The sequence below is a fragment of the Bubalus bubalis genome, chromosome X (assembly GCF_019923935.1).
Source record: "Bubalus bubalis isolate 160015118507 breed Murrah chromosome X, NDDB_SH_1, whole genome shotgun sequence".
Taxonomy (NCBI): domain Eukaryota; kingdom Metazoa; phylum Chordata; class Mammalia; order Artiodactyla; family Bovidae; genus Bubalus; species Bubalus bubalis.
Window position 1 is genome coordinate 138133794 of NC_059181.1, and position 17453 is coordinate 138151246.

The 17453-nt window shown below is 39.8% G+C and overlaps 1 protein-coding gene across 12 annotated transcripts in view; it reads right to left on the minus strand.

Annotated features, from left to right (window-relative positions):
• ENOX2 (ecto-NOX disulfide-thiol exchanger 2) overlaps nt 1–17453 on the minus strand; it is a 291413-nt gene that overhangs the window by 174376 nt on the left and 99584 nt on the right. For 8 of the 12 annotated variants that reach the window (XM_025276941.3, XM_025276946.3, XM_025276943.2 and 5 more), the window contains one exon: nt 4458–4601. The exons of the other annotated variants lie outside the window; for them this stretch is intronic. Coding sequence is in view for 2 of the 8 variants with exons in the window: in XM_025276939.3 (XP_025132724.1) it covers nt 4458–4601 (144 nt within the window). In the remaining 6 variants the exon portion in view is untranslated. The remainder of the gene's footprint in view (nt 1–4457; nt 4602–17453) is intronic. 12 annotated transcript variants of the gene reach the window in all.

The following is a 17453-nucleotide window of genomic DNA, read 5'->3' on the forward strand; positions in this document are numbered from 1 at the left end:
GTGAGTGACAAGAGAATAACAGAATATTAAGGCAAAGGGAAAGTAATTCTTCTGCCAGATATGTGATCAGTCAACAAACATTTCTTTAACATCTATTGTATGCAAGACTGCTGCTGCTGCTGCTAAGTCGCTTCAGTCATGTCCGACTCTGTGCGACCCCATAGACGACAGCCCACCAAGCTCCCCCGTCCCTGGGATTCTCCAGGCAAAAACACTGGAGTGGGTTGCCATTTCCTTCTCCAATGCATGAAAGTGAAAAGGGAAAGTGAAGTCGCTCAGTCGTGTCCGACTCTTGGCGACCCCATGGACTGCAGCCTACCAGGCTCCTCTGTCCATGGGATTCTCCAGGCAAGAACACTGGGGTGGGGTGCCATTGCCTTCTCCGATGCAAGACTGTATCTCTGCCTAAAAACATATGGCACAGGGGCCCTTCCAATCAGGGGCTGATGACTGAGTTGAAAAGTTAAGATACATTAGTATGAACAGATAGCCAATAGTACAAGGTGGTCTATAATCAGTGGCAAGTGATTCATGTGCATATAATGACCAAGGAGTTTCAGAGGTATGAGTGAATAATTCTAACTAGGATGCTCCAGAAGGCTTCCTGGAGAAGGTATGATTTGTAATCGGTGCTGTCCCTTGGACATGATTTTGACACGTGAAAGAAGAGGACAAGCATGCCAGGCAAAGTAAATGGCGTGAGCAAGGTCCTGAAGTAGGCAGGCCCATTGCCTATTTGGAGAAAGGTAGCAGACAGCCTTGGTGGAAATAGAAAACTTGTTGGGGGAGTAGCTGAAAAGAAGGAACAATGGGATCTCCACCTTTGAAGGGATCCTAGAGATATCAAATCCAAGCGCTGCTCACCTTACTCTCAAACACAGCTTTCCCTAGTGTGCCACCAATGCTTACTATGCATTTTAGTAACAGACCCAGACTCCTAGTATCTACAGACACAGTACTTCTGGGAAAGTAGTTAGAGAAAAGCTTTGGAGTTGCAGGTCTAGTCAAACCACTTGCTAAATGCTCATTCTTAGGAAAGTTTATTCATCCTTTATTTCTTTACCTATAAATGTGGATAATAGTGCATGCATACTTAGTTGCTCAGTCGTGTCTGACTCTTTGCAACCCCATGGACTGTAGCCCACCAGGCTCCTCTGTTCATGGGATTCTCCAAGCAAGAATACTGGACTGGTATCTTCTCCACCCCGGGATCAAACCTGGGTCTCCTGCATTGCAGGTGGATTCTTTACCATCTGAGCCACGAGGGAAGCCTGTGGATAATAGTATACTCACTTAAAGCAGAGGCAGGAAGAAAAGGAGAAAGAATGCTTGAAAGAGTCGGAAAAGGAAGAGGAATCTGCAAAGTGTATTGCGAAGGAAAGCAGAAGTATAAAGAATTCAAGCAAGGTGAAGTTTTAACAGCATGAAATGAAGCAAACAGGTCAAGGTAGCTGAGACCTGTCAAAGGGCCACTGACTGTGACAATCTGGAGGTTGCTGGGGACCTTTAAGAGATCAATTCTAGTATAAAAAGGGAGAGGCAGTTTGTAGAAAAGGGTGAGGTATGAGGGGTGGGAAAGGAAGAATAGAATGTACAGTGAGGAACCAGAGCTGCAGGCACGGAACTCTCCATCATGCATTGTGATAGAGAGGGAGAGAGAGAGTTTTGATTCAAAGAGGTCACAGGGTAGAGCAATGTAATGGCTGCATGAGTATCTCAGCTTAGAACTGAAATGGCTGGTAGCCCCTGGCTTTCCTTCTTGCTAGGATGCAGGCAATGGTGATAAAAGAAGCAGGAAGTTCCTACTCACAAAACATATTCCCTCTTCCTTTTGTCTAGAACTGCATAGGAAGAAAATACCCTTAAAAACAATCTGCTCATTTATAATACCATAAGATTGCCAGCTGAACAATTATGAGACTCCTTGTATAGTAAAATCTCATTAATTTGGACTACACTAATTTAGAATTTGTGGTAATTTAACCTGGGCTGGACTTACCACTGTACTATTATACTTACAAAGAAAGGGTTCACTAAGGAAATAGTGTGAAAAAGATTACAAGGGAGATAATAGAGCCTGCCAGGGGCCTAGTTCACCTATTTTTAAGAACATACTGTTTTTTAAGAGCTTACGCATATTCATTATTTGAATGCAAATTGATTCTGCTAATTATAGATTAACATAATCTACTGCTAAAATCCTATATCTGCAACAGTTACTTTGCTCTCACTGAGTATGCTCATTAGGAATAAAACTGCAATTCTTTAAAAGTCAGTTCACACAATTCAGATTAATACATGCCCCTTTTCTCCACCCTCATGAGCTAACCAATGTTCTGGAGGTATTATTCTAAACTAGTACATCACTCACCACGAACACAGTGGAAAAACCAGGTGATGAAAAAAGGCGTCAGAACAGCCAAAATAGATGTTTTAAAGTTGATGCCCTAAATCATGTATCTCTCTCCATAGCAGGTTCTCTCACAGCTGATTTAACTCTTACTTAACATATTCATTTAACACACTGACCTGGAGATCTTGCTTGTTTTTTTTTTTTTTTTTTAAGGAGAAAAGGGGCAGTTACAGAAGGGACAGTTAGAGAAACTAGAGATGAGTACAGGCTGCAGAAAGGAGACAGGATGTGGATAAAATGGGGCTGATATGGCTGTAATAACTAAAAAGCCACTACAGTCTAGGACAGCTTAAAGTTAAAAGGTCTATATTCCTTAGTAAATCCAGAAAAGTATAATAGAGTATTGCAGCACAGTTCAGTTCAGTTTAGTCGCTCAGTCGTGTCTGACTCTTTGCAACCCCATGGACTGTAGCATGCCAGGCTTCCCTGTCCATCACCAACTCTCAGAGCTTACTCAAACTCATATCCATCACAGTACAATGACTAATGACTGGAATTTTGCATTTAAATGGTCAAGCAAAGTTTAGATTATGTTGAATATATGACTTAAAAAGACAGATGTTACACATACACAATTTGTATTCACAATGTTTAACCTAAAAATGTGAAATGCATTGATGTTTAAAACAATGAAGTTTGTAATATTATCATATAATAACAAAATAGCAACATTTATGAAGGGATTTATTAAGGGAGGAAGTGTGTGCAGATATCAAACTAAACAATTTACCTAATTTCATTTAACTCTATTAATAATCTTAAGAGGTTTTAGTGCCATTTTTATCATTACAGTTGAAGAAAGTGAAAGTCAGAGAGGTTAAAAAATCCACCTGCAGCCACAGACAGAGAGAGCTAGGATTACAACTCAAGCCATTTCCTTAGCTGTATACTACACCTTTCCAAAAAAAACGAAAAACAAAAAAAAAATCACACTTTTCTTGAGGGCTCTAGATAGCTAATGATTTACTGTATTTTTGTTTTCCAAACTTGTATTGAACAAATATCTTGATTTATAAGCAGAAAGACCTATGATCTAAGAGTCAGGCATGATGTTGTATGTTTGTAAACATGCTCCATTTTATAAGGCGGATGTCAAAGTAATAGTAAAAAACAGAATGAAACAAAACCCCAAACCCCATGCACATGTCTATTAGGCCTATATTAAAATCTCAGATCAGTCTCTATGGCTTACAGATACTATTTTCAAATGACTAGCCAAGTAACAAAGAGATGAAATTTTAAAAATATTTTCTCTTACTTTACTATTTATATTAATATTTCAATATTTAATAACTTAATATTTGAAGTGATCAGTGAAGATCTGGTTCTCCCATTTCCGCCCCCCCCCCACTTGTTTTGGAGAAATATAACATGCGACTAGGCCAACACAGCATGAACGATGGGGGTAATTGCAGGGGAGGCTAAAAATTCAGTTAGCTGTTATACAGGATTTAGAACAATCTGTTCATCAGCTGTTCTAAGAGAGCTATGAGGGCATGGAACACATGCGGGCATGGTGTGTACTGGGGGAAACAGGGGTGGGGTGGGGAGATGCAAATATAGGCCATTATCCACATGAGAAGTACAAGTGACGGTTCCTACTACTTGTACATACAAAGAAAGATGTCCAGTGACATCATTCACTCATGTAATTCTTTCTGCATAAATCGAATGTTTTTTATTCATCTCTTCTTGTCTTAAGCTTATCCATGCAAGGGCCAGCTACAGATGCCATGTCTGCTTTGAAGTGTTCCATGATGCCCAAAGCTGCTTGAAACTCATCCCCTGTTTGTGCTCCCATAGGTTTGCTTCCCTTTTACACATTCACCACAGTGCTGACAATTACTCTCTTTTATGATTAGAGTTATTTAAGTATGTGCTTTTTCCTCCTTCTATTCCACCATGAATTCCTTGAGGGCAGGGGCCTCTTTCTCATTTCTATAGCTCCTACAAATCCTAGACCAGTGCCCACCACATACAAGGCTCTGGGACAGTGTTGACTCAGTGGCACTGGCCTAAGAGCATGGATTATTGCCTAGCTTACCTGAAGGAGCATTTGTTCTCTTTCTTTTCTTGCTTGACTCCCCTCCATTCTCAATGAGGCCTTCTGTGACCAGAGGGCCACTGGCACTACCAAACTGCAGGGGCTCGTTGTTGTTGGCAGGGTCAAAGGGCAGCTGGTTCAACCCTAAAGAAGAAAAAGAAAGCCAAATCCAGACTCCATTAAGGACTGGGATGTCTCTCGGTTTTATTGTATGAGCCACTAGAGGAAAACTGTCTATCTTAAAAGCTTGGCAGTAACAGGTGGATTCCTTAAAGCCAATTAGTTGCCCTCTGCCATTTTTACAGATCTTGTTGATAAGTACAGAATTAAAATACAGGGTTTTATAAGACTCTGTCTTTTGTAAGAGCTGCAGCTCTGTCATTTGTAAGATCCTTCCTGTTTCTTGGAAATTAAAGTTTATGACCATAAATAACACTATGGCTATCACCTCCCTGAAAGAGATAGTGCTACGTGCTAAGTTGCTTCAGTCATGTCCAACTCTTTGTGACCCTATGGACTGTAGCCCCTCCAGGCTCCTCTATCCATGGGATTCTCCAGGCAAGAATACTGGAGTGGATTGCCATTTCCTTCTCCAGGGGATCTTCCTGACCCAGAGATTGAACCCACGTCTCTTACATCTCCTGCAGTAGGAGGCAGGTTCTTTACCACTAGCACCACCTGGGAAGCCTAAAGAGCTAGGACCCTCTTTAAATATGGCTATGGATGGACCTACTCTTTCTTTGAAAAGTTTGGTCACATATTTTTTAGATTATCTCTTGACATTTTTTCCCTTTCTTTCATTGCAAGGATTGTGGAATTGATGCAGATGTAACATTAGACTATGTGTGTGTGCTTAGTTACTCAGTTGTGCCTGACTCTATGCGACCCCCTGGATTGTAGCCCACCTATCCTGGTGTTAAAGTCACTGCCAACAATAATATAAGGATTTCCAAAAAAGAAAACTATAAGCAAACCAGAAAAGGAAACAAAGATATAAAACTTGCAAGGGAGTTATTTAGTAGTTGGAATGATGGGAAATTACAACCCAGGTTTGGGTAGTATTAATCCCATCCTCTTCAAATGATCTCAGAGCATGGTCACTTTACCAGTCGCTACTACACAATATAAAATGGCAAAAGGCATTTTTTATTCCCAAGTCTTATATGTTTTAGCCAGGGGTGAACAGAGATAGTTTCTTACTCCTCTGGCAGCAGCACCTGGAATTTAAAGTGTTTCAGTTAAAGCTTCATGAAATGTGGAATCAAGAGCTTTGTTAAAAATCCAAAGTTAGGTGATCTTTCCTAAGTCTTTTATCTACTGGTCCTCTAATCCTATCAAAAGAGGAATCAAGTTGGCTTGCTATGGCTCACTCTTAACTCTCAATTTTTCTATAGCCCATAGCTGTACAATTCTTAAGGAAATGTTGTAAAATGTCAATAAAAATTTGGAATCCAGTCAGTTAAAGGTCAACCAAATTTCAGTAAAATGAATGTTAAGGTGCTAACAAAATGGCTTCACATTCTTGTTTTTAATGAAAAGTATCTCTATGCTGTTTTCAGCCCATGGAACAAATACCATTTGTTCTGCAATCAGATTCCACTTGGAACACCTCCCTTAAAATGTCTTCTGGGACTTGTCAAACATTTTCCTTTACATCATCTGAGTAACTAAGTGAAAAAATAAAAACTTGCTTCTGTGTCTTAACTCAACCATTCGCTGCATCCTATCCATGTCCTATTAAATCCCTACCATGACCAGAACTAAAGAAACAAAGACCAATTGCTATCTGGCTCAGACTGTAAAGAATCCAGCCACAATGCAGGAGACCCAGATTCAATTCCTGGGTTGGGAAGATCACCAGGACAAGGAAGTGGCAACACACTCCAGTAGTGTTGCCTGGAGAATGCCATGGACAGAGAAGCCTGGCGGGCTACAGTCTACGGGGTCACAAAGAGTCGGACACAACTGAGCACCTAACGCTAACACTAGAAAACATTCAGATCATGACCAAGACTATTTTCAAAGAAGATTAGCTTTTATATAATTTACAAATGAATGTATTTCTTGCACTTGAATAGTCACAGAGTCCAATATGATTAGTGTACTATTCTAAGACTTTTCTTGTTATTTCTTTCTGTGATATCAGGCTGATCAAAACAAGTTCCATGGAAGATAGAATATTATAGTAGAAACAATATATGCTTTGAAGCCTGAGAGATTGGGGTTCAAACCCTGGCTCTATCATTTACTATCTTAGTCACTCAGTCATGTCCTACTCTTGGCAACCACATGGACTGTAGCCCATCAGGCTCATCTGTCCATGGGGATTCTCCAGAATACTGGACTGCGTTGCCATGCTCTCCCCCAGGGGATCTTCCCAATTCAGGGATCGAACCCAGGTCTCCCGCATTGCAGGCAGATTCTTTACAGTCTGAGCCTCCAAGGAAGCCCATAAATACTGGAGTGGGTAGGCTATCCCTTCTCCAGGGGATCTTCCTGACCCAGGAATTGAACCAGGGTCTCCTGCATTGCAGGCAGATTCTTTACCAGCTGAGCTACCAGGGAAGTCCTATTTGGGTAACTTCTGGCAATTTATGCAATTGCCCTTAGTCTTACCTTCATAATGTGTAAAAGGGGAATGATAACACTTCACAGGGCTGTTGCAAAGATAAGCAAACATATATATATATTCTAAGTGAATTAAAACAAACTTTTCCCTGGCAAGTTTGAAGTTTGTAAGTAGCTCTTCTAAGGAGGATCTGTCTCTCTTTCTCTCCTATAGCCACATCTCTAGCATCTTGGTGCCTAGCATCATGCCTGGCACATAGTGAGTGTTGAATGAATGAATTCTCAATAGGGTGGGGTAGCTGATTCATTCTATGAACTCATGTAGTTAGAATAAAGAATTAATGACACAGTTTAAAAGTTCTGATGCTGATTATATCAATATTACTTAAAATAATTAAATTTCAAATGCATCTCCATCATTTGAATACTATATTACAGGATGGTAAAATCTTGATTGAAAGGAATGCATGGGATTAGGAGGTTCTCATTAATAATGGTTAATCAGAAGAATTTTTTCTTTTGCATTTGATAATTTCATAGAATAATATATTAGTCCATTTTTCTGCCTTATTAAGTAGATGACTGAGGATCTTACAGAGCTTCAGAGCTATGAGCTGTAAAAGGAGGCTAATAACACTAACTCATGGAACTGTTAAAAATAAGATTACATGACATCATGTATGTGGAACATTCTGCATCACATCTGGCATATAGCAGATGCTCAATAAATATTAACTGCTAATTTCCATTTATAACATCTTGAATTTTTGACATAGAATATGAGGAGATTGGTCTGAATTTGCCCTCCAAGGATATACCTTACTTTCATCATTGAGTCTTTTATTGCTGTTTGTACTGTTTTCTAAAAACTGAAGGAGTCCAAGAACAAAATCTGATGAATTAAATGTATTTAGTCGTAGACATTTGACTATAATCGTTCTTCCCTTTTATTTACTCCCAGATGATAACTTTAGGGACTTAAGTATTTTGTTCCCTGTACTAATGTACAGATTTTTGTTTGGCACTGAATAAGACTGAGATTTCTACTACTTTCTGTGTATCCACCTCATAAATGATTCAAATATATGAAAATTCTGATAATGTAGCACACCATCTCAGCCTTGTTACTTATAGAAAAAGATCTCATATCAAGGAGAGACATCCCACCCAGAAGGCTCATCCATTGAATACAAATCCACGTTTTACATTATCCAAAATCCAATACAGTCTCCAAAGATTTGTAGTTCAAGAACAAGAGCTATAGACATAGCAAATTCCTATGACACTAGCGCTTCTCAGCTACATTTATTGTACTGTTTCATTCCTCCTTTAAGTGGCATTAAATCAACCTATAAATCAGTAAATCAATAGGTACTTTTAGGATCTTCTCTGTGTCATGTATATGTGATCTACTTTGAGTGTGTGTGTTAGTCACTCAGTTGTGTCCGATCCTTTGCAACCCCATGGACTGTAGCCTGCCAGGCTCCTCCATCCATGGAATTCTCTAGGCAAGAATACTGGAGTGGGTTGCCATGCCCTCCTCCAGGGGATCTTCCCGACCCAGGAAGTGAATCCGCATCTCTTATGTCTCCTGCATTGCGGGCAGGTTCTTTACCACTAGTGATACATTTTGTTCAATTGTTAACTTGCTTAATGCCCCTAAAATGAGCAGATGAGATGTCTAACTTTTTATGGACTCTACTGATAATCACTGAAAGAAAAACAAATGAGGGAGTCACCAACAATTAACAGAACAAAAAATGTTCTAAAGTCTTATAAATTTCTCATAGCATTTGACCTTTTATTCCTGAGGATAATGTTAGTAAAACTTTGATCTTTGCTCATTCATTTCTCCTCCCATCTTATCTCCTCATCGCCTAACTCTACAAAATATACAGTTTGTCTAAAAGGAAGCATAGATTGATAAAGGAAAATAGATAATAAACACCAGTGTTATAGATTTCTGCTATTTCTGTATCTTAAGTTCACAGTTAAACAAGTCCATGTGGTAATGTAATCTCATCTAAAACCAGGTTGACAGGTTTAGACAGTTGACCAGCTGTTACTTCATGTCATGTCAAAATATAGATTGTCTGACTTCATAACACATATGAGGCCACTTTAGAAAGTATGCATATTGTGGAAGGGTGGGAAGGGGGTCCTTGTAGAACGACATTTATTATCCAATGGAACCAGAGGATGAAACATCTTGGAATGAAGTGTGGTTCCCAGTGAATTGTCCAGTCTGCAGGTCAAGGAGTTCACATGCAATGATGTCTGCAATACAGATGCAAATGATCTCTGGGCTTTGTGGAAAGCACTGAAGAATTTCCATGATTCTCCTCAAAGAAGATCAATGATCTCTTTGTGCCCAGCTGCTGTAATAGTCACTGCCACAATTTACTTTACAGAGCTTTCTACTATCAGGTCAAATTAGGACTAACCTTCTTGAAGCAATCTAACACTTTTAATGATTGCCCCAGGTTACAGCACCAAAATGTGACCCTGTGGGTCCCTGCCACTTCCCATTTGCAGCCGCAGCCCACAGACTTAAGGTGGTTCAACCTTAGCAAAAAGAAATACAATTCTACTCTGGACTAGTTATCTTTAAAAGAAAATGGTCATGTCTTGAGAAATCTAGTAAATTCAATTCAAGGCGGCAATCTCCAGACAGACATCAATGTTGAAAAAACAGAATATCAGTTTTTGGCAAAAGGAGCATTATAGCTAATTTGTGCATAAAACAGATTTATGTAACCTGAGTCCTATTTTCCAATTGACTTCAGTTTAAAATCAGATATGGGACTCCATGGTAAAGGGGGAAAGAGGGTCTCCAAATTACTTTTTAATTTAAAATTCTTGAAGTAAGGGGGTAGAATAGTAGCCAGACCTTTGAGGCGCTGGCAGGTGCTTTTGTAGGATTTATCCATCCCTAGGAGCCCCTCCTCCTTCCTCAGTTGTGGCCTAAAAACTTCAGACTCCACATTTTTAACTCTTGCTACCCAGCAATTCCACCTGCTACTTCTGAGGGAATATTTACAATTTCTAAAAAGATTTGGACTGCAATATCACTCTCCAGCCACAGGGGTTAGCAGCCAAAACAAATGAACATTTCTCAGCTCCAGGTCTTAGCTGATGTCAAACAAATGAAACCTACTTTGTCAAGTTTGAGAGTTCAATATTCTGTATAACTGGTTTAGCTGAAGCAAGGGTAGCCGTAAAAGATGAATGGGAAAGTGAAGGGAATGGGGAAGCAAGGAGAAAGAAAATGGCCAAAGTCCTCTTCTGCTAAGAAGCCTGCGTGCATGGTGGTGAGCATAAGCCAAAACGATGCTTAAGTCACCTTTTTCAAGGTGTGATGCAGATGACAGGTGGATTTTTAAGGACGGTGATCCTCCAAGTATGTTTTAATGCTCCCCAAACTCCTTGGTCAAGTCCTTCCTAATAAGGCCCTGCCACTCTGAGACTTGTCTCCTATGATGCCCCAGCTTGTTCTCTACTCCAACACTTCCTGAACTCTAATGGTCACACATGTTCCCCAGGGATCTTGTTAGAATGCAGATTTTGATTCAATAAGTCTGGGTTGTGTTCTGCTTTTCTAACAAGTTCCCAGGTGATGCTGATCCTGCTAGTGTGGGGGTATCACAGTTTAGGTAGAAAAGGCTGACACTCGAGCAAAATGGGACTACCTAGCATTCACTGAATCATTCCAGTTCTTTCCTACTTCCACAGTTTTGGCTCACAGTGCTCCTCCACCCACCTCCTGATTCCTAACCTTCAAAAGACTATCCTTCCTCTCAGGTTTATCTCAGATGCTATTTCCTTCATGATGCCTTCTCCCATCCACTTCCACCCAACCCAAACAAACACAGCAATGGAGCAGGGCCACCAGGGAAACCACCATTCATTGACTGTGAAGAATGTGCAACAGCTAGGACATGGAAGCAACCTAGATGCCCATCAGCAGACAAATGGATAAGGAAGTTGTGGGACATATACACAATAGAATATTACTCAGCTATTAAAAAAGAACACATTTGAAGCAGTTCTAATGAGGTGGATGCAACTTGAGCCTATCATACAGAGTGAAGTAAGTCAGAAAGAGAAACACTAATACAGTATATTAACGCATATATATGAAATTTAGAAAGATGGTAATGACAATCCTATATGCAAGACAGAAAAAGAGACACAGGTATAAAGAACAGACTTTTGGACTCTGTGGGAGAAAGCGAAGGTGGGATGATTTAAGAGAATAGCACTGAAACATGTATATTACCACATGCAAAACAGATGATCAGTGCAAGTTCGACGCATGAAGCAGGGCACTCAAAGCTGGTGCTCTGGGACAACCCAGAGGGATGGGGCAGGGAGGGAGGGGGGAGGGGGGTTCAGGATGGGGGGACACATATACACCTGTGGCTGATTTATGTCAATGTGTGGCAAAAACCACCACGATATTATAAAGTAATTAGCCTCCAATTAAAATAAATTGAAATTAAAAAAAGAATGTGTCCTGCCTTATATTCTTTATCCCACTCTTCTATTTTCTAGTTATTATTCCCATTTACAACAAAGAAAGGTAAACTTACAGAACTTTAATTTCCCAAGGTCACACAGCTAATAAGCAGTATTACTAATAAACACCATTCTGACCTTCCTCAGGTCTTAATCTGCACTCTTCCTATGAATGACTTGTGTTATAGTTCTCTGAGTATTTGTCTTATTCTCCCTTCCCTCCTGCCTTAGCACATGACCACTAAGTTGTAAACTCTGTGAGGACAGGCTTTATGCCCCAGTCAGAGGGTTCAGGATGGGGAACACATGTATACCTGTGGTGGATTCATTTCGATATTTGGCAAAACTAATACAATTTTGTAAAGTTTAAAAATAAAATAAAATTAAAAAAAAAAATCTCTCCTTATTCAAAATGCCTGGCATGGTGCCTTGTACAATATTATACAGACTCCAGAAATGTGTACAGAACTGAACTCAGCTACAATTTTGGGTACAATAGTTGTGTTGCCTACCCTAGATGCCAAGCAACTGGCTGCTAGAGCTGTTATGAAAGGAGAAAGAAATATGGTTTGGGGAGTTAATTCAGCATTCCTCATATCCCCTCTACCCACTCCAGTACTCTTGCCTGGAAAATCCCATGGACAGAGGAGCCTGGTAGGCTGCAGTTCATGGGGTTGCCCAGAGTCAGACACGACTGAGCAACTTCACATTCACTTTTCACTTTCACGCATTCGAGAAGGAAATGGGAACCCACTCCAGTGTTCTTGCCTGGAGAATCCCAGGGACGGGGGAGCCTGGTGGGCTGCCGTCTATGGGGTCGCACAGAGTCGGACACGACTGAAGCGACGCAGCAGCAGCAGCGGCATATCCCTTCTATCCTAGGATCCCTGATGACTCTTTGGGGAGTGGTGATAGACTATCTATCATACACTGTACTCCTGAAAACGACTCTGCATAACTTCACTTTCCCTTTCCAAGAAGCAAAACAGTCCTTCTACCGACTAAGAACTCTTTATAAGAAAACACTATAAAAGAAACCCTATATATGGATCTTCTCTTAGTATTTCTATGGACACCAGGTTACAAATTCCTGCTTTACAAACTGCAGTCAAGGCAATCCCTAGAGATGTACCATCCAACACAAGAACCATTAAACAGATATAACCATTGAAATAGAAGTTTAAGTGAATTAAAATAAAAAGCTCAGTTCCTCAGTTGCACTAGCCACATTTAAAGTGCTCAATAGCCACATGTGGCTAGTGGCTTCTGTATTGCACAGTACAGTACAAAGTATCTCCATCATCACTGAAAATCTTACATGCTGCTCTAGAGTCAGATCTAGATTCAAATCCATATTTTCTACATACTAGGTGTGCCACTTAAAGGGGTATAAAACAAGTCACTTGATTTCTCTGACATCATTTCTATACTGGAGAATGGGGATGATAATGACTCCTCTTAGAGGGAAGTGAGGAAAATTAAAGGAAAGGATGTATGTCTAAGGTGTATCACATATCAGACACTAAATAAGTGTGAGCTCCCTTCTTCTAACTCAACTGGGGATTTACAGGCATTTGCCCCCAAATTTGAATAGTGTGGCTACTTAGGCCATCCCACTATATCCTATTTATGGCTTAGAAGATATTAGCTTTGCATTCATGTTATAACCCTCTTTTTCAGATAATATACAGCCATCAAGGTAAAAACATTAATACATAATGCTGGGAGTAGTAGCTCAGCTGGTAAAAAATCTGCCTGCAATGCAGGAGACCCAGGTTTGATTCCTGGATAGGGAAGATCCCCTGGAAAAGGGATAGGCTACCCACTCCAGCATTCTTGGGCTTCCCTGGTGGCTCAGTTGGTAAAGAATCCGCCTGCAATGTGGGAGACCTGGGTTGGGTCCCTGGATTTGGAAGATCCTCTGGAGGAGGGCATGGCAACCCACTCCAGTATTCTTGCCTGGAGAATCCCCATGGACAGAGGAACCCAGTGGGCTGCTAGGGTTGAAAAGAGTCAGACATGACTGAGTGACCAAGTGCAACACACAGCACAGTCAGTGATTGCTCTTTGCTTATACTATTTTTAGGAAAGGAGACCATATTTGTCACCACCTTGAACTTTCCATCACGAAAGAACCATATTTTCCCCCTTACAACTGAAATGCCTCCTCCCAAAGCTTTAATCAGTGCTCACTTTCAAGTGGTGGGTGTATTATTAGAACACTGTTAGCAGTGACACTAGAGCTGGAATAGGGAAGGTCCATTTCTCTCTAAATCCATATTTTCCAATGCTTTCTGCTTTTCCTGTGAGGCTGACATCTCCCAGGCCTGGTAAAGGTGAATTATTTGTGAAAAGTCTGAACTAAATCTGTTAAGATGTTTGAGTTCTGTGAGCAGGAAAGCAAAATACATATTTCTAACTTCAAGAAGAAGAACGCTTCAGGACTCTTTCCCCTGTTCAATTTAAGGCTTGGGAAACACAGCAAAATCACATTCCTCAATGAAAACAAAGTTCAAAAAATGTTGATTTGATAGAACAGTTCAAAGTGACAGATGGTAGACAGGCGATCTATCATTTTCCTTAGGATAAAGTCTGGCAGTCTTCAGAGAAACTGAGAAGAGAAAGTCTTATTTTTCTCTAGTTTAGCCCTGGGAACTTGCAACTACCCTTCTCTCTCCATTTTTGGGAGAGGAGGATTAGGAAGGTGGTGATTCATCAGTGTCTGCTTTGAGCTGGCTCTAGGCCATGCTGCAATTCCTGTTGACCAATTTTCTTCTTGAGTGACGGGAAAAGGGCAGGTCGCTAACATACTGACCATTAGGTTATCTGTTTAATACTTGCCTGAGAACGTGCCCAGAGGTGCTATATTATGGGTGTCTCTTTCTAAATAAAATAAATAATTGTGGATTTCAGGCCTGAGGGCAGAGAGTTGTTCTGGTATTGAAATTGGAGTCTATCTTGTCAGATCTGTAATGAGGTCTTCCCTTCAGGCTGATTGATTTTATAAAGCTGCGGTAATTATCAAAAGCAAGCACAGTTCTCTCTGCAGAAACCACTCCGCTGGTTTTGAAAACTAGCTAGTCAGCTGGATCTGGTCAGGAGCCTAGGCTGAGCCAGCTTGTTCTGTAGGAATGGTTAGCACACGCGCCAATTTACTCTAATAGATTCTTAAGACACCAGTAAATAAGTTGTAAACAAAGTTCCGCAAAACAATTTCACATGCTGTAAATGAGTGAAAATTGAAGTAGCAGTCAGATAAATCTGCATTTCTGTGTAGGATACTTTGAAGGGGAGAATGAGAGCGAAAGCTCCTTTAGTCTTTGGAGAATTAATTTTATCAATTAATACTAGAAGGATATTGGTTATCTGTTAAGACTGATGCACTGTATGAATAACATTTGTATCTTTGCTTTTCCCCAAATGTACACACTAATTTCACCAGATTTCCTTTATTCATTCACCTAGCCTTCATTAACTATTTATCCAATCACTGTGCTACAATTTTAATTACCTTCTAATTAACCAATGATGAGTTTGTGATTTAGCTTCCCTAAATATAGAACTGCATAAATACAGTAAACCTTCATTTACACCTTCAAAAAATATTAACGTCTCTCCTTTCCCTTACACCATTAATTTTGCTATATTGTATCATTAATGTTCTGGAGCTGTGCTTTCTGTATTCCTAATATTTGATCCTCATTTGAACCAGTTTTTCAAGAATGTATGATAAACAACCCTGTTGTTGGCTGTGAAATTAAACGTATGGGAGGAAACAGAGCTTCCTGTAATATGTTAACGCATCTTTATAGAGCCACACCTCCTCTATAGCAACTTCACCTCAGGAGCATCAGTATAGGGTGTTGACAAGTGATTAACTGCTTTAGAGAGGTCCCTGGGCTGAAATCAGACCTACTACTGAGGAGAAAAGGGTTTCCCAGATGGCTCAGTGGTAAAGAATCAGCCTGCAATACAGGAGACGCAGGTTCAATCCCTGGGTCGGGAAGATCCCCTGGAGAAGGAAATGGCAATTCACTCCAGTATTCTTGGAGAATTCCATGGACAGAGGAGCCTGGCAGGCTAAAGTCCATGGGGTTGCAAAAGAGTCAGACATGACTTAGTGACTAAACAACAACAACTGAGGAGAAAGGTAGAATCTCCCTGAGAAAACAACATGACTGTAAAGGAAAAGCTTGCAAAAAAGAACTAATCTGTGTTTGAAACAAAGTCTTAGTGTTGTTGTATAAAAGAATAAGATCTTAATTTTGCTCCAGTCTACAGTCTAACTGATGTATTCAATACATGTTGGAACGAATGAATCAATCTAACAATGTTGACAGACAGCCTCTCTCCTTATTCATCCAATGCATTCAAAGAATTTTGTGTGCTTAGCAGTATCCTAGGCCCTAGGGTTTCAGGACTTGATAAGACACAGTTTTGTTCCTCGAAAAAAAAAAAGAAAATTGCAACCAGAAAGGAGGGCAAATAAATACACAGAAAATTTGGGCCAAATTACTGCATCAGCTTCATCTCTTGCCACTTACCCCCAAGTATGCTTTAATTCATTCATACAAAACTTCTCAGATTCCTCAAACATGCTATTCCTGTTTCTGCCTCTGTACTGCTTTTAAAAAAAAACCCACTTTATTTTATTGTGGTAGTAACACTTAACACGAGCTCTACCTTCTTAACAAAATTTTAAGTGTACAATACGGTACTGTTAATTATAGGCATGATCTCTAGAATTTATTCATCTTCCATAGTTCAAACTTTTTGACTGTTGATTAGTAATTTTCCATTTCCGCTGCCACTCAGCTATGGCAGCTACCATTATACTCTCTGGTTCTATGAGTTTGACTATTTTAGATAACTCATACAGATGGAATCATGCAATATGTGACCTTTTGTGGCTAGTTTATTTCATTTAGCATAACATCTTCAAGCTTTATCCATATTCTTGCATACTGCAGGATTTTCTTCTTTTTTAAGTTGAATAATAATATTCTATTATATGTATATACCATGGTTTCTTTCTTCATTCATTTGTTGGATGTTTAGGTTGTTTCCATATCTTGGCTATTGCAAATAATGCTTCACAGTGTTGGAGTGCTAATATCTTTTCAACATACTGATTTCAATTTATTCAGATAAATACTTAGGAGTGGGATTGCTGGATCATATGGTAGTTCTATTTCTAATTTTTTGAGGAACCACCATACATTTTCCATAGCAGCTGCAACAGAGTACAAGGGTTCCGATCATTCTACATCCTTGCTAACACTCCTCTTTGTTTTTTATAATATCCATCCTCATAGGTATAAAATAATATCTCATAGTTTTCACTTGCATAACCCTAATGATTAGTGATGCTGAGCACCTTTTCATATACTTATTGGCCATTTGTATACCTTCTTTGGAGAAATGTCTATTTAAGTCTTTGGTGGTGGTGATGTTCAAAACCCTGCTCAAGTGTGACTTCTTCAGTGAAATGTTTCCTAATCCCCAAAAGCTCTCTCCACAGGAGTAGACAGAGCCTTAAAAAAAAATCAGATCATTTATTTTAAGATCTCAGGTTCCATTCTTGATGTTTATAGGTTTGTAGGTGTTCTGGGTGGGAGGTTGTCAATATCTGATACTTGCCTTTAGAAAGTTCATGCTTATGGTAGAATGAAGGACACACTGGAGATGAGAAAGCACTCAAGACAGAGAGACCAATTACAATACCAAAGTGATACAGTGGACAGAAGACAGTAGTATAACCTCAGATAGTAGCAATGAATAGAAAGAAATGGATATCAGAGATATTCATGAAATGAAATTATCTGGATTTGGTGTTTGATTGAATCTGGAAGTTGAGGGGAAGAGAGGAGTCCAAGGATGATCCATTTTAAAGTTCTTAGTTTCAGTCCT